At 28.7% G+C, this 18,416-nt stretch overlaps 2 protein-coding genes across 2 annotated transcripts; both read left to right on the top strand.

The window, feature by feature from the left end:
- The first annotated feature begins 5,278 nt into the window (after positions 1-5,278).
- On the top strand, positions 5,279-6,207 carry LOC109811791 (Fasciclin-like arabinogalactan family protein). The gene is made up of 2 exons (XM_029274079.2): positions 5,279-5,881; positions 5,972-6,207. Exons 1-2 carry the CDS (start codon positions 5,389-5,391, stop codon positions 6,118-6,120), a joined length of 642 nt encoding a protein of 213 aa, XP_029129912.1. The 5' UTR covers positions 5,279-5,388; the 3' UTR covers positions 6,121-6,207.
- A 1,361-nt stretch (positions 6,208-7,568) lies between these two features.
- NPSN11 (Putative plant snare 11) lies at positions 7,569-12,295 on the top strand. The gene is made up of 10 exons (XM_020375617.3): positions 7,569-7,871; positions 7,948-8,040; positions 8,367-8,460; positions 8,599-8,636; positions 8,830-8,918; positions 9,688-9,767; positions 10,625-10,681; positions 10,801-10,893; positions 10,981-11,055; positions 11,736-12,295. The coding sequence occupies exons 1-10, from the start codon at positions 7,795-7,797 to the stop codon at positions 11,823-11,825; spliced, it is 786 nt and encodes a 261-aa protein (XP_020231206.1). The 5' UTR covers positions 7,569-7,794; the 3' UTR covers positions 11,826-12,295.
- The last annotated feature ends 6,121 nt before the right edge of the window (positions 12,296-18,416 follow it).

Here is an 18,416-nt window from a genome sequence, read left to right as displayed (position 1 = left end):
TCCTATCACCCTTAGCCTTTGCCTTTTCCACCAAGGTAGGGAACTCTATGATGGCATAGGCACCATCACCCTCTTTAGTTTATGTCTCAGACCCTCACTAAACTTCTTGCACCTTCAAGCCTCAAAGATAGCCTAGGAATAAAAATGGTTGAGGCTCTCAAATCTCATAGCATACTCCTGGGCGGACATGCTCCCCTAATGTAATTTTAGAAACTTCACCTCCTTGGCATACTTCACTCTATTCAGGAAGTACTTCTAAAGGAACATTCTCTTGAAACATTCTCAATCCACCACCTCACCCTTGGCCTCACACATCTGTTGGATACCCCTCCACCAATACTTAGTCTCCTCAATCAACATATAGACAACATAAGTCATTTTTCTTTCCCGAGGGCATCCCATCACTCAAAATATATTTTCCACCTCACACATCCATTGGTCACCCTCCTCTAGATCAACATCACCCTTAAATTGAGGAGGATGACATTTCATAAACTCAACCGAGTCTCCACAACCCTGAGACACCATTGGTCTGGTTGCTTCAACTGTAGCCTAATTTGCTTCTATGCAAGCAAAATTGGTATTCTATTGATGAATAGTCACAACCATTATCTCCATGACCTTAAATATCTGGTCAAAATATGGTCTAATCATCTTATACTAAGATTAAATATCCATATGCAACATTGCTTAACAACACAACACTAAATATTATTTACAACAAAGCATAATGAGATCACTTTCACAAAATGCCTAAAAGACTTGACTGGCTTTAATACCATAAAAGTGTAACAACTAAACAAGTTTCTACACTTTACAGCTCAACAACTAAAATAATAAAAACATAACTATAACTAACTAGGATTATCATGCAAGCAGTACTTGGATATACATGCAACAATATATATGTATAACGAGGATTATGGTTTCAGTTGAAAACATAATCCCAATTGTCAATCAAGCAACAACTACAAAACAACTACATCAAAGTAGCTCCATAACAACCCCACCATCCTCTAGGATGGCTCACAAGATGTGCTCAACCTCCAGTTTATTCTTGTCCTACTCTTATAACAAATATAATCACCATAATCCAACCATAAGGAAAATGTAAGGGTAAACTTGAATTCAAAAGAAACAACATAATGTAGAAGTATTAAACTAACTATAAAACAACTTCAACAACTCAACATTTCACAATAGCTTAAGGTTTAGCTTAACAACACAAATCAACATACCAACATAGTTTTACCACTTAACAACATGACAATAATTCAACTTACAACATAACCATACAATTTATCAACATATCAACTTAGCATATGAATAACAAATTTTTCAATCACAACATATGCATAATGCAACAACTATATGAGTTATCACGCATTTCAACTAAGTGATTTGACCTTACTGAACCAACTTCACAACGCAATCTTTTTGGACTTGTTAAATTAATAAAAAAATTGGATAAAAATCTACAACACAATATGAGTTTCCAAATTTTGTCACTTAAATTAGGAAAGTACAGTATTCTTGCCAAGGATAAGACAACTTGGGTATGAGTCTACCATGACCTTAACATGCATAACTAAGCGTATGTGGAATTAGTTCTCCAACTACCCTCCAAATATTGCATCCCTTCCATATTTAGTTAGGGATTTGGCTCCTTACTTTGTACCTTACTTGGTTGGTCACTTCATAATTAGTATAGCTCAAGTTGAATCACATATTATATCAACTAAGGACTCAAAGAAGACTTCATTCTCCACTTCAATAGGCAACTATTCTTAAAAACAAGTTTTCAACAATTGAATTCGTAGATCACCACAATATCATATTCTCACAATACCATTATTTTTACTTTAAAATTGCAACAATTTAAAATTATTGCGATTAATGTTTTATGATACTTATTGGATTATTTTATTTTATTTTTATAATTAACATTTATATAAAAAGAAAAGTTTTTTGAGAGGACTTCTGAGGAAAAAAAGTTGTGAGTTTTTGAGAGAAGGAAATTATTACATAACTTATTCTCTTTATATTATTAATTAATATTATTAACTAATAGATTATATTTCATATATTGATGTAATAAATAATGATTTTATATTTAAAAAAATCGTTACAAAAGTTATTCATTTTACTAATATATTTTTTCTCGCTAATATTCATTATTTTTAAGCATATATTCATAATTATTTCTTATGTAAATTTTATAAATATTTTTACTTTAAAACTGAAAAATTTAAAATTAATGTAATTAATGAATTTTTTCAGAAAATAGTTGTGGAAGAAATTTTTTATTTAAATTTATTTTAAAAATGAAATAATTAATAATTACTAGTTAATGTATTAATATGTTGTTATAATTTACAATATTAATGTATTATTATTTTTATTTTATAAAAACATTATTTTAGATGAAAATATTTTGGGTTAGAAATGTTGAATATTTTATTTTAAAAATATTTACATAAAAATATTAATATTTTTTTACATAAAATTATGTTTAATTATATTTCTTATATTAACATAATAAATAGTAAATTTTATAATTGCTATTTATGATATTTTAGAAATGAAAAATTGTTGTAAAAGTTGATCATTATACTAATGTGCTATATTATATTAAAAAATTTAAATTAACCATCATTTCACTATTATATACATCTTTTTCTGATATTTCAAATTTTCGATGAAAATTGATTTGTGTTTAAGTAACATAATTTAATTTATTAAATGTTAATATATTTTTTTTAAATTAATAAAAAATGTTTGAATTTTAAAAAGCTAAAATATTTTTTTGAAAAATATGGGTATGAGGATAAGGTTATACAATATTGGGTGGGAAACTTTTGAAAAAATTATTCTACTTTTAATAATATTAGATCGATATTTGTGTTATGTATGATTTATTTTAGTAAATTGAATGAAATAATATTTAATTAATTTTATAAATAAAAAATGATAATAATAATAAATATAAAGTATAATAATATTAATAATAAATAAAAAATAATATTAAAAATATTAATTTGCTACAAATTATTGAAAACTTCGTTGAAAATAATATTATAGCACATATTTGAATGATAATAATTATTTCTTGTGTAAATTTTATAATTATTTTTACTTTAAAATTACAATAATTTAAAATTAATGTAATTAATAAATTTTTAGAAGAATAGTTGTGGAAGAAGTTTCTTTTATATTTTTATATATATACTAATTTTATATTATATATAATATTTTTTATTTAAATTTATTTTAAAATTGAAATAATTAATAATTAATATAGTTAATGTTTTAAGATGTAAAATTTACAATATTAATGCATTATTATTTTTTATTTTATAAGGATAATATTTTAGATGAAAATCTTCAAAGTTAGAAATTTTGAATATTATACTTTAAAAATATTTACATAAAAATATTAATATTTTTTTAATGTAAAATTATGTTTAATTACATTTCTTATGTTAATATAATAAATAATAATTTTTATAATTATTATTTATGATATTTTAGAGAATTGTTTTTTTATTTTGTAAAAGTTGTTCACTTAGCTAATGTGTTATTTTTTTTTGGCCAACATTCATTATTTTTAGCATTATAATTATTTTTATGTAAATTTTATAATTACTTTACTTTAAAATTTTAATATTTTAAAATTGATGTGATTAATGTTTTATGATACTTTCTGAAATAGTTTATTTTATTTTTATAATTAACATTTATATAAAAAAAGTTCTTTTAGAAAGTTTTTGGGGGGAAATAGTTGAGAGTTTTAGAGGGAAGAAAATTATTTCATGACTTCTCCCTTTTATATTATTAATTAATATATTATATTTTCTATATTAACGTAATAAATCATGATTTTTATCATCATTTTTTGATGTTTTAAAGAAAAAAATTGTTGCAGAAGTTATTTACTTTACTAATATGTTTTTTTTGCTAGTATTCATAATTTTTTAATAATTATTTTTATGTAAATTTTATAATTAATTTTACTTTAAAATTGAAATAATTTAAAATTAATGTAATTAATGAATTTTTGAGAAAAATAGTCGTCGAAGAAATAAATTATTTTATATGTACTAATCCATATTTTATGTAATTTTTTATTTAAATTTATTTTAAAAATTAAATAATTAAATTAATTAATGTATTAAGATGTTATTACAGTTTAAAATATTAATCTATTATTATTATTTTTATTTAATAAAAATATTATTTAAAATGAAAATCTTTTGGACTAGAAATGTTGAATATTTTACTTTAAAAATATTTACATAAGAATATTAATATTTTTTTTATGTTAATTTATGTTTTTTTTTTTTTGGTTCGTCCCTGGAGTATTCACCGCCGACAGCAGTGACTAATCTTCTCGCTACGTTGGAGGCACCTCAAAGGATGAGATAGCTGGCCCCAAATGTTAATTTATGTTTAATTACATTTCTTATATTAACATAATAATTAATAATTTTCATAATTACTATTTATCATATTTTAGAGAGAAAAAATGTTGTAGAAATTGTTCACTATACTAATGTGTTATTCTTTTTTACTAATATTCTTTATTTTTTAGCATATAATCATAATTATTTTTATATAAATTATATAATTACTTTTTTAAAATTGCAATAATTTAAAATTAATGTGTTTAATATTTTATGATTTGTTAAAGTTTCTTATATTAATGGATTATTCTATTACATAATTATATAAATAATAAAATTCTAATTTCATTTTATGAAATTTGTATGTAGAAATATGCTGGAAAGAAGTTTTTGGAGAAAAATAATATAACTTATTCCCTTTATATTATTAATAATTAAAATTAATAATAAATAATATATATATATATATATATACTATAAAGTTTAATTTAGTCCACGGACTATTACAATTTTTTTTTTTTTTTGTAAAAGGAAATTTCTTACTTTGGTCAAATCCATTTGACAAATTCTTAAATATGAAACAAACAATATAATATGTAGTTTCATGCATGAACAAGTATGCAATTCTGAATTGATCTCTGGGCTGATGGATCCTTTACCATAATGTAGAAACATAAAGAAGGAAAACTTTCCAATAAACAAAACAGAGGGCCAAAACATATATTCCTATAATTTAAAGTTACTAGAATCACCCAAAGGTCAAAGTTACGTGTAAGTTTTGAAAATCATGTTTGAGCTTCCAATCAAATCATCCAGGAAGCATGTGAAGTTTAGTAGGTGAGACAGCTTCTTTACATGGGCACACAAAAAACTTACCCCTTTCCTCATTCAATTCTCAGAATCTAGCCAGAATGCCACTTTCATGATAAAACCAACTTGCTGAAAAGAGGAGAGAAATCAAGCAACTTGGAAGAAAACACCAGGCATGACAAGTAACATGTTGATGGTGGCATTCCTCATATTGATGTTGATTTCATCAACCACCCCAACAGAAATTGATGCAAGGAACCAAGACCTAGTTGCAGCCACTAGGGAGATGCAAAGGGCAAATTACTTCACATTTGTAATGCTCATCAACATGTCTCCACTTGACACAAGACTTGAGGGGAATGTGACTTTCTTGATGCCAAATGATCGAATGCTAGCTAACATGGTCATGCAAGAAGGGTCAGTTTCTGGCTTCTTGCTTAGGCATTCAATTCCATCACCATTGCTCTTTGATGTCTTGGAACAATTCCCCACAGGGACCACTATTCCTAGTTCACTTCCAAATTGCATGCTAAGAGTCTCAAACAATGGTAGGAAGAATTATGTTATAAACAATGTGAAAATTATCAGCCCAAATATATGTGTAGGAGGGTCTTCAATTAGATGCCATGGCATAGATGGGGTTCTGTCAGAAGCATGTACATCAATAGGTAACTATAGTGCTCCTTTATTTTCATGTGTTAATAGCACAGAACCTTCATGTAAGGCCTCACCTCCAATTCCATCTACTTTCTCTTCAGCTCCTCCTCCTACTATGGACAACCTTAATCCTTATGCAACAGCACCCAATGTTGGGCCACACAGATCAGGGTCTCCCCATTTGCTGTCTAGTGATGGATCATTGAATTTTGTAGTGATGATGTTGTCACTTATAGGAATCTACTTTTGAACCAAACATATTGATGACAAACTTATGCTGATTGTTGAATTAGGGTGCAAAGGATTCATTATTTTAAGCCTATTGATTTTATTATAATTGGTATCTATCTGGTAATAATTTTTATTTTATTTTTTTTAAGGTGTTACGAAATGCTAGTGTTTAGTAGGTACTAGAAACAATTTACTGTTTCAGTCAATTAAACAGTACGCGGATAATACACTTAATAAATACATTTGTTATGTAATTTATTAGTGGTGCTATTGTTAATTATCAGTAATTTTAATTCATCTAGTTACTCATCTAAAAGAAAAAGAGAGAGAAATAAGTGGATTCATGGTTTTTTAAGTATATTTTAAGAGGAAGCCTATTAATTGAGCTAATGTTATATTTTAAAAATAGTGATAATTTTTAACTTTAAAGCATCAATTTAAAGTCCTTTTTACTTATTTAAAATGTTAAACTCTTTACATTAAATTCACAAATATAAAAATTGTGAAGTTTAATTAATATTAACAAAATCATAAATAAATAACATAAAAATTTATGTGTAGAGTAACTGTTAAATGAAAAAGTAATATCAATTTTTTTTTGTTAGACTCACTTTTCATATGGTTTATTTTTAATAGAAGTTGTTGACTTATATAAGTTATCTTATCCTACATTATATATGCCTCGATCATCGCCGGTGATTAGGTGGGGTGGGGACTTCTTGTAAGTTCTCAGCTCAATTCTTAAAAAAATTTATGCATGGTAACATAAATGTTCTAAAAGTTTTACTTAAAAAATCATTTATCACTAAATTAGTCATTTAAAAAATCATAATCTTTTATCTTAGATTATTAAGAAAATTAATTAGCAATAAATTAAATCTTCAAGAAACTAATGTAATGATTAAATATACTGAAGGTTAAAGAAAAAAATCATCGTCATCATTGCCACTCACTAACTGCTTGGCCAAAGTCACTCACTCACTGTACCTCACCAGCAAACAACCACGCGAAAGGTGATTGAAACTTTCTGATGCACATATCTCTGCCTAAAATTAATTCATAAAACATAATTTGGGTACTTGGATTGAGCATTTTTCACAATGTCTAAAATATAAAAAGTAGATGCTTTAAAAAGAAATTACAAAAATAGAAGTGAGACAACCCAAAAGAAAATACACAAAAGGGATGTGTATCTTCTAAAGCGAGTAATTTTAGTCAACAATGAAAATTTCAATTATTAATAGTAAATACCTTTTTACTTTTTTGTTTTCTTAAAATAATATTTGATTATAATAATGATCTTAATCGATCCGCAGCGCTATAAGGGACAATGAATCAAGTGACAGAAGCGAAGGGAGCACATTAAGAAAACAATCACCCACCATCACGGAATCCCAAACCTAATAGCGGTTTAAATTAAACGTTTTAAAAATAAAAAATAATAGAAAAAAGAACTCATAAATGTGCTGTGAAAATAAAAAATCAGGGTTGACGAGGGAGAAGGAAGAAAGACACAATGTTTTTCGTTTCGTTTGTTCCTCGGAAGTAAAAGGGAACGACACTGTAAAGATCCTTCCCCAACCACATGCTGCTGCAGCGCCTTGTTTGGCACCAACGCTAAATCTAACCCGCATTCCCCTCACTCATTAAGGCCTCATCCAAACAACCCCTCCGCCTCAGATCTCGCCGCGAAATGGATCAGTTGTCGGCGATCAGCGAGGACCTGGCCGAGATCGACGGACACGTCGCCGACAATTTCCGCGCCCTATCGTCAGAACCTTATTCTCCACATTTTCTCTTTTTGTCTCTTCCTATGTTGTTTTCTCATTGGTTTTTGTTGCTGCAGAAATGGATTTCAGAAGTTGGAGAAGATTAAGGATTCCAATAGACAGAGCCGGCAGTTGGAAGACCTCACGGAAAAAATGCGAGATTGTAAACGGTAATTTTCACATTACACATTTCTTTTCGATAATGTTGTTGTTTATGATTCACCATTCACGTGTTGGTATTGCGTTTCTGTGTCGCATTGATGCAACCTATGTGCAAGAGAGGCATAGATTGTTCATGTTGTTGGCTGGTTGTCGCATGTCACAATTTTCAGATCTGAATTGAAAATTAAAATTCATTTCCTGAAATTTTGATCTGTGTTCAAAAGCCTGATTATATGATTTTCCTGAAATCGTTTGGCATTGGAAGGATACATTGGATTTGTGGTTTTGCCGTGGCTGCTTACTCAAGTGTGTGTGGTTGGATCTAATTTTGCAGGCTTATTAAGGATTTCGATAAAGAGATCAAAACTTTGGAGGGTAGCTTTGACAGAGAAACCAACAAAATGTTGAATGAGAAAAAACAGTCAATGGTGAGATGATTAAAGATTCTTTTTTTCTCTGCTGATACCTTAATTGCTACTTCTTCATATTTTGGGTTTATTAGTTTCCATAAATTATGCACAACTTTTATCAATGATACTGACAAGCATTTTCCATTTTTGTTGCAGATCAAAGAGTTAAACTCATATGTTGCTTTGAAAAAGCAGTAAGTGAAAACATCATATTAGTTGTCAATCTTAACCTGTTTGGAAGGCATAGGTTTTTCTTGCTTGTCTTCTATATATCTTCAGCTTTCTTAACATGTCTTCAAAACTCATTCTATTTTGGCATGAGTGGGACGTATTCCTTGATAGCATTGACCAATTAGTGAATGTGTAATGTGTTATATTGCAATGCAGGTTTGCTTCAAATATTGAAAACAAAAAAATTGAACTCTTTGAGGGGCCCAGTGAAGGTTTTGCAGAAGAAAATAGCTTGCTAGCATCCTGTAAGCGTGCTGATTTCTTCATATTGGTTATGCTAGTATTCATGTATATTGATAACATGTTCTCTGCGGTCAAATAAATGAAAGTCCATAACCATTTTTGTTTTACTAACTGTGACATTATTGATGTAAGTCATAGAACAGATCGAGTATATTATTTTTCATTTGTAGTTCTTATGTTAGAGCTGTGCTTCTTGTTATGCTTGATTTATGTGACTCATGGTTGTATTATTCTAGCGAATATTGATGCAATCAAAAGGGAGCTTGAACAAAAAATGTGGTCAGTAATCAGTTTGAATGTAGTCTTTATCGTTACAGTGAAAGTGACAAATGAGAAAAGGATTATCATGCATCTGCTATATTTTATATTGGGAGATAGTCTTGGTATGCTTTGGCATTCACATAATTGACTGTGTGTGCTGTTTGCTCTAAGTTTCTGTCTGGCCCTGCTTTGCACCTTTTCATTTTACGAGAGATGTTTTTCCAAGTTTTTCTATAGAAAGCTTAGTTAGAATTGGAAAGAAATAAATTTGTCTAAAAAAGCATTTTTGCATCTACTTTTGCTTCCTTGTGGAAGTGCTAATTTCTTGCCTGCTCTTTTACTGGCATATTTTCTTCCTTTTATCACATCTAAATTTTGGTCATCCTCCTAAAAGTGTCAAAAGCTGCTTTAAAAATAAAGTAAAAGCAAGCTGTTGTGGATTTTGTAGCATGTGAAATATATTAAGTTGTTTACTATTGTGGTTAATGTGACCATTTATGACTATTACAGCAATGACAAACGAACAGCTAATGGATCGTGGGAATCATATGATGGATGAGACAGATCAAGCCATTGAAAGGGGAAAGAAGGTTCGTTTATTTCTTGAGTATCCCTTCTTTTAAAATATGCTCAGTGTACACAAATTTGTTTATATAGTTTGCCATTGTATTTTTCTAGTCCAAGGAGCCCAGAGGGAAATGATTGGCTCCACATGTTTCACCATAATTAGAAGGTTATGAAAATACAGGGGCCTAAATCATTTTTACCATCTTTCTGGTCTTGTCCTATTCATTTGTCCTGCTTTGGTCTTGTTTGTTTATCTGGCACTTGCTTGGCATTTTGCTTCCTACAATATCTTTGCTACATGTTCTTCCTCAATTAAATTTACTCATTCTAAATTGTGTTTTAAATTGACATTATGCTCTTGAAGCATTTCTGTCCCAATCTTCGATTTGTTTGTTTCCATTTTTTTTATCATCCTCTATGTTAGAATTCTTCTATCTCTTCAGGGCATTGTAAAATCACAAAATCAGTGCAATGAAGATGAAAAAGTGTGGATGAGAAAAAATAGTAATCCTTTTTCACGGTCAAAGGATGCATATTTTTTTTACTTTCAGATGACTGTAAGTTTTGTGTGACATAGTATATTCTAATATTAGACCAGATGTAGCAAATGACGGAGAAGTTAAGTTATCAATGCACATTGTTGGATTTATGTGGAATGGAAAAGATGTGCATTTTATGTGTAAGTAACCTTAAGGCCACAATTCAACTTTCTGTCCCTGAAGTTTGAAGGACAGAGGAAGTTGTGAAAGAGAAATGAAAAATTCTAGATGATGTTTAATTTGATGTTCTGGACATTTAACTTTTGCTGTCATCCTGCGGGGAAAAAAGGGGAAGTTTGCTGACAGAATGTTTATTGCTGTGAATCCCTTTGCATTAATAGGTAGTTCAAGAGACAATAAATGTTGGTACAGAGACTGCAGCAGCTCTTAAGGCTCAGGTATGAATCTTATGCATAGTCCCCACACACCAGAATTAATAGTTATTAGAGAGAAGAAAAAACAGGAAAAAAAACTTGAATTTGACGTGGGAACTAAGGGTACACTCTTCTATGTTTAGACGGAACAAATGAGCAGAGTTGTCAATGAGCTGGATTCAATTCATTTCTCTATGAAGAGAGCCTCTCAATTGGTCAAGGAAATCGGTAGGCAGGTCAATTTCTACAGAATCCACATCATTTTATTACAATATAACTACTATATGAATCATTCATCTAACTTATAGTTGTTTTTATTATAGGTTGCTACTGACAAGTGTATTATGGTGCTACTTGTTCTTGTTGTCATTGGAGTAATTGCTATCATTATTGTAAAGGTAAGAGAAGTTTACTTTTAAATTTTTATGGTTCAATTCAGAACTGTTTTCCTCTACTGTTGTATTTCTAGGCGAATTTATTGTGCTTTTGGTGTTCTTTTTACTCATGATAGAAATTGCTGGGCAACATGTGTTAGCATTTATGTTGCATATGGATCATAATATATTTATTTACTGGTTAACCATGAAAAAGAACTTCCATTTCCAAGTCTTCACTGGATAAAGATTTTGATGGCCCTCTAAAGATCTATAGCTTCTAGTTTATTTAATACATAATGTGCCAAGGTTCATTTTTTTGTTATTGGTCCATGCAGCCATGTCATAATTATCATAAGAAATTACTCTCAAAATCTATTTGCAGTATGTTTGGGAAAAATGTTTTCACTGCAATAGAGCCAAAAAAACTAGTTCCAATACACTTTAATTGAAAGGAGTTTTGTACTTAATTTTAAACGAACACAACCTTGGTTGAGCCGGGGCAGTCAACAGGTGGTGAAAGAAAGTTCTAAAGATCTAATATATGTTATGAATGCCATTTTTATTTTTTGTAAAAAGTTTTATTTTACAACCTAGTAGAACTATATTCCAGAAGTTACGTATTGCCAAACTGGTTATTTTTACTAGTTAAAAAGTGCTCAGATTATTGACTTATTGTGCTGTCATTTCTTTAAAAATTTCAGCTTGTGCACCCGAACAATCAGGACATTCGCGACATTCCAGGATTAGCCCCTCCAGTTCAGAACCGAAGACTGCTTTGGAGTCACAGTTGAAGAACTAAAATGAAGATGGTGATGACTGATGAGCTTATGACAAATGCGTTGGGGACACTAAAGATTAAAATGAACATGTTTATGACTTCATCAGATTGATTTGATGCTCTTGGTTTGATGGTGGTGAGATTGGCTGCAGCTGTTGCTAGAAACAGAGTTGCCAAAAATTGAATTTGTTATTACATTATAGTAGAGGAGGGGTTGATTGGCCTGAGGCATGATAGAACGTGGGTCTAGGCATGCACGCATGATTTTGTCTTGAACTGAACCAGTTTTACTATATACACTTTCAGGTTCCGTCTATCGAATCATAGGAAAAGCCAAACAAATGGGCCCTCGAGATTATTTGTTGATTGTCTTGTTGTGAATCTTGTAATATACGGTGGCTTTTATCTGTATACCTTCGGTTCTTAAAAACTACCTAGTATCATAAGTATTATCAATTTATAATATAAGCACCGATTTATTTACGTTTTAGCCTTATAAATATTTAAATATGTCCCTATTATATTGTGTGTCACTACTTCAGATGTTCACAGCACAGCAACACACCTTGGTTGAGGTCCCAATGGTCCATCACCGTGATTGGCAACATGAGATTTCTTCATTGTGGAGCATGAGACAACATTCGTGGGTGCGAAACTATTACTTTTAAGGTGGTTCCTGTCTTGTAGTCGCTCCAAGCATGATTTCTTGATAGGGACGGTAATTTCTTTCAATTAACCGGGGATCCTTGTTCAAAGTGGTCCATTCGGAGTAACGAGTTTGATAACTTTTATCTTGAAGGACACTAACAAAAAATATTGGGATAACTAAGCTTTTAGTCTCGAACTTTTTGAAATTTCAGTTTAGTACCTAAACAAAAATTTGTATAGTCAGAGTTCCTTAACTTTTGGTACAACTGAAGAGAGATAGAGAATGTAGATTTAATAGGTTATATTATGATATATTTTTTCTCTCTTAGATTTAATTATCCTTTTAGGTGATATAGTTTTATGAATTTTACCTTTAGTCTATATAATTATTCTATTTTAGTTCATATATATACAACTATAGAAATAGATATAGATGACAGCCACTAAAAACAACTACAAATAACATGCATAGAAATTAAAATGAAACATTTTAAATTATACAAATTGAGAGGTAAAACTTGTGAAACAATCAAAAAATAATTTTATTATCATCAATTAAGTTTACCAACTTTATTCTTTAATAGACAAATTCAAATAGAAAATATGATGAAATTAACTTGAACTATCCTTTTAATTCTCTTTGATTAAAAAAAAAGGCTATGTACAAAATAAAATTATTATTAGCTGTTAGGCATGATCTTTTATTATAATTTTAATTAACAAAAATAATCTATTAATATAAATATTACGAGTTTACGTTATATTTTTTTTATACTTTATATTAAAAATAATATTATTAAGCCCGCACGAATATATATCAATTTCCCATATTACTAAATTCTCTATTAATATGATGCATGGTATTATTAATAATAATCGAAAGTATTTTTACTAACTATTATATATATATATATATATATATATATATATATATATATATATATATAACTTGTTTAGGGTTTTAATGCATTTTTAGTTTAATAATTATTTCTTTTAGTAATTTATAAAAACTAAAAAAGTAGATATTTACTAAAATAAAAAAAATTGAAATAAATCATGCAATTAGTTCCCTAAATTGTGAAGGAATAGAAAAATTGTGCAAGCCTTAAAGAGGTTCTTTCTATATCATTAAGAAAAAGAGTTCTTTCTATTCAATTCTCCTTCATCTGGTCCACGTCCACCCGTCCACGTTCTCGTACCAAATATTAAGTAACATCAACCAAACAGATCCCATTCCCTGTAGGCATATGTCATACTCATATCATATTCTTATGTAGACACAAATCTTTTTGAGGTATGAAAGCTTCCTAGGAATAATGCCTTATTCTTAATGTGATTGCCTACATTTCTTTTTCACGATGCTGCTTTTGAATAAAAATAATTGAATGCATATAAATAAATAAATAAAGTGAACGACATGAAGGAATATAGATCAACAATTTGTATACATGCCTTTTAATAAATCTTAAAGCCAGTTTATAATTTTTATAATTAAGACTGAAAAGTAATATTAATTTAGTTTTTATATAAAAGACATGAAGGAGTATATATATATATATATATATATATATATATATATATATATATATATATATATATATATTAAAAACAAAATATTATGACAAATGTTGAAAGTTTAAAAAATATGTATTAGTATTAAGTTAAATAGAATGTAAGATATTCAAATTGAAAATGAAAAATACATAAATTTAAAAGAAGACATCCAAATTAAAACATTTTCAATATAAAATGAAATAAATTAAAAAGATAACAATGAAGTGGGAAAGAGGAGAGAGGATGGATTGAAAAAGATTTATAAAAAGATAATAATGATTGATAGACATGAAAAGAGAGAATTAGAGTGGATTAATGGTGGGTTCTACGTGAACAAGACTTGCCTCCAAAAAATAGAGGATTTGAGCAAAATTTAGACTAAAATCAAGATAAAAAAAATGGAAAATCACACCTACCATATTTCAATAGGCTATCACCCTAATGCGATAAAAAAAAATGCACCAACAAACATTAATGCATGAAAGATTAAAATGGTAATTTTATATATTATTTTTTACATAAAAATTTAATTTAATTAAATATAACTTCTATTTTGTAATGATTCGTCATGGTTATTACACTATATTATATGGAATCACTACTAATAATAAAAACTAGTATACTAAAATTATAAAAGTTTAACTAATATATATATATATATATATATACTTACATACAAGGACGGATTCATTCATACAATAGTGAGAGCAGTTGCCCCCACTAAAATTTTACATTTATTTATTTATATATATATTATTTACTTTTTATAATATATATAAATTATATTTTAATTTGTTATAAAAAAAATTGTTAAGTAATGACACACATTTTATACGAATATGATATTTGTTATTAAAAACTATTTTTGCATATATTATAAATATAAAATATGTTAATATATTATTAAAAAAAATATAAATATAAACTATAGTAATATTTTTTATATGTGATTATATGTAATATTTTTTGTAATGATTGTTTTTATATCTAATATTTTAAAATATATTAATATTTTATTTATATTTTATTCTATCGTGTAATTTCTTTTATTTTATGACAAAATTGTCTTAGTTTTTTATTATTATTATAATATACTTTATTTTTTGACTGAAAGATTTATTACTTCTTTATTCATTAAAGATTTCATAATTTAGTTTACAAATATAGAATATTTTTTATTTTTTATTTTAGTTTTTAACCTTTTTAATCTTGTATATATACATTATGTGTTGGTGGGAGATGATCCAAATTAAGAGGAATGAGAGTAATTATCACACAAAGTTTTTATTTTTTTTACTTAAACATATTTAATAAAAAATAAATTCACTCTTAGAAAAAAATAGGTGTTGTTCTCATAAAATATTTTTGTTTAAAATGAACGTAGAAATTTAGAAGAGATACAAAAAAAAAAATAGTAATTATATTATCTTTATCTTAATAATTTATGAGTTAATCATCCATACATTGTCAATGTAAAATTTTTTACACTGGCAACCAATCATATCTTTTAAATTATTTTATTTTATTTTTATTTCATTGAATAAACAAATGACATGACATTATTAAAAGATATGATTGGTTGTCAGTGTAAAAAAACTTTACACTGGCAGTGTATAGGTGATCAATTCATAATTTATACAATTTTTTCCTCTAAAATTAAATAAGTCACTCAAAATTACAACATTACACTTAAATATAATATCAGACAGGAAAAAAAAGGAGAAATTGTAACTCTATTCATGAGAAAATTTTAATTTTTAAAAATATAGGTATATTAAATTTTTTATTACAAAAATAATTTTTTTAAAATTATTATATTTTTACTAAAAAATATTATAAAATATTTTATTTCTCCCACTTAACAATTTTTTTGGATCCGTCACTGTAACGCTATGGAAATATTGGGCTATTTAGTATATATACTTTATGTATATATATATGTATGTATATATGTGTATGTTGTTTATTTGGATTTGGATTGGATTTGGAGGTGTGAATTTGAAATGTACTTATCTTTGTGCATGTTGTATAATTATGTGATTTTGATTGGTTGTTTGGGTATGGTAGTGATTTTGTAGTATGAGATGAGATATTGTTGTTTTGAGGTGTTTATATAGGCATCTGTATCATGAATGTGGTGAATGATGCATTGTACACCATTATACTGAATTGGTACTAAGAGGGAAGAAGACTGATCACCTTCCTCCTCATCTTAGTTAAGTGAAGTATTATGGCATGCAACTCATTATTCCAAGAATATGTATATGAATGTCATGATGTTTGTTTGCATGTTAATACATGTTGCATTTCATATGGTGGTGAGTTGTGAGTATTGCATGGAAAGGAATAGGATGGGTGAAGGATAGGAACATAAGATAAATCCGGTCTTTCTGAGTGAATTTGAGGTTGTTTTAGAGCTTAGGGAGTTGAAATACTTTAAGGAATATAATATTTGAGGTGAATAGGTGCTAAGGGTGAAATTTGGAAATTTTGGAAAATGTCTATATATAAGGACTTAGGACTGGAGGGTCTCATTTGTCAAATAGAAATGACATGACATTATTAAAAGATATGATTGGTTGCCAGTGTAAAAAAAAAATTACACTAGCAGTGTATAGGTGATTAATTCATAATTTATACATTTTTTCCTCTAAAATTAAATAAGTCACTCAAAATTACAACATTACACTTAAATATAATATCAGACAGGAAAAAAAAATAGAGAAATTGTAACTCTATTCATGAGAAAATTTTAATTTTTAAAAACATAGGTTTATTAAATTTTTTATTACAAAAATAATTTTTTTAAAATTATTATTTTTAATAAAAAATATTATAAAATATTTTATTTCCCCCTCCTAACAATTTTTCTGGATCCGTCACTGTAACGCTATGGAAATATTGGGCTATTTAGTAGATATACTTTATGTATATATATATGTATGTATATATGTGTATGTTGTTTATTTGGATTTGGATTGGATTTGGAGGTGTGAATTTGAAATGTACTTATCTTTGTGCATGTTGTATAATTATGTGATTTTGATTGGTTGTTTGGGTATGGTAGTGATTTTGTAGTATAAGATGAAATATTGTTGTTTTGAGGTGTTTATATAGGCATCTGTATCATGAATGTGGTGAATGATGCATTGTACACCATTATACTGAATTGGTACTAAGAGGGAAGAAGACTGATCACCTTCCTCCTCATCTTAGTTAAGTGAAGTATTATGGCATGCAACTCATTATTCCAAGAATATGTATATGAATGTGATGTTTGTTTGCATGTTAATACATGTTGCATTTCATATGGTGGTGAGTTGTGAGTATTGCATGGAAAGGAATAGGATGGGTGAAGGATAGGAACATAAGATAAATCCGGTCTTTTTGAGTGAATTTGAGGTTGTTAGAGCTTAGGGAGTTGAAATACTTTAAGGAATATAATATTTGAGGTGAATAAGTGCTAAGGGTGAAATTTGGAAATTTTGGAAAATGTCTATATATAAGGACTTAGGACCGGAGGGTCTCATTTGTCAAACAGAAACAATTTCTAGAGAGAGGAAGTAAAGAGAGAGGCTCTGGTCCGGAGGGAAGCTAGGATCAATCTTTATAACTGGAGTTTCAAGAGATTTGGCCTCTAAAGCCTTGAAAAGGGGGATTAAAGTTTGAGTTGAGATTTGAGGGTTTTGTTCAAACCTTGCATTTTTTAGGTTTCTAAGGTAAGGGTAATACTTATACGACTTGATCTAGTATGCATGGATTTGAAATATCACATTGATTCCATGGTTTATGCCCGATTAAAGATGGATTGAGGGGAAAGGGTTTTGGTTGAGTTTCTTCATGATTTCCATGGATTAATGGTTAAAACTTGATTTCATTGCTTAATATGTTGTTTTTGGATAGTGTTTATGCTTTGTAATGGTTCAAACTTTTGTATTTTGGACTGGGTTCATGTTAGAAGGAATTTTTGAGGTTTTCGAGGGTTTCTGGTAGTAAATGCGTCGGGCCTAGTTCTTGGCGCCGGGCGTGAATTCATCAGGGATCACCATTGTCAAATGCAATTTGAAATGAGAATCCCTAGGTGAATCACGCTAGGCATGGGGAGAACCATGCTGTGCGCACTATCAAACGTGGTCCTTGTGTTTTGGTTACTAATATTGCGCCGGACGTAGGATAATTGCGCCGGGCACAAAGACCTTTGTAGGTCTCTGTTTGAGTTTTGCGTCGGGCGGGATATTAGTGCGCCTGCAGTGAGTATGTTGGTCTTTAAGTCTTCATGAAAGTTTTAGCCTTGGATGTTAGATTTCCAATGGCGTTGGAATCACCCAAAAAGGAGGTCTAGAACTCAAGATATGACTATTTTAGTGAACAGGGGTCAAGCTGCCAGTATTGGTTATAGCTG

This window comes from Cajanus cajan, chromosome 5 (assembly GCF_000230855.2).
Source record: "Cajanus cajan strain Asha chromosome 5, NIPB_CcT2T_4, whole genome shotgun sequence".
In the NCBI taxonomy this organism is placed as follows: Eukaryota; Viridiplantae; Streptophyta; class Magnoliopsida; order Fabales; family Fabaceae; genus Cajanus; species Cajanus cajan.
This window is presented reverse-complemented; position numbering and strand designations above follow the sequence as displayed.

Excerpts from the sequence above, each read along its gene's own strand:
- LOC109811791 (XM_029274079.2), top strand. The coding sequence starts at position 5,389 with ATGACAAGTAACATGTTGATGGTGGCATTCCTCATATTGATGTTGATT. Across the intron at positions 5,882-5,971 it reads AGAAGCATGTACATCAATAG|CTCCTCCTCCTACTATGGAC; the intron begins GTAACTATAGTG and ends CTTTCTCTTCAG.
- NPSN11 (XM_020375617.3), top strand. The coding sequence starts at position 7,795 with ATGGATCAGTTGTCGGCGATCAGCGAGGACCTGGCCGAGATCGACGGA. Across the intron at positions 8,637-8,829 it reads TATGTTGCTTTGAAAAAGCA|GTTTGCTTCAAATATTGAAA; the intron begins GTAAGTGAAAAC and ends ATTGCAATGCAG. Across the intron at positions 10,894-10,980 it reads TCAAGGAAATCGGTAGGCAG|GTTGCTACTGACAAGTGTAT; the intron begins GTCAATTTCTAC and ends TTTTTATTATAG.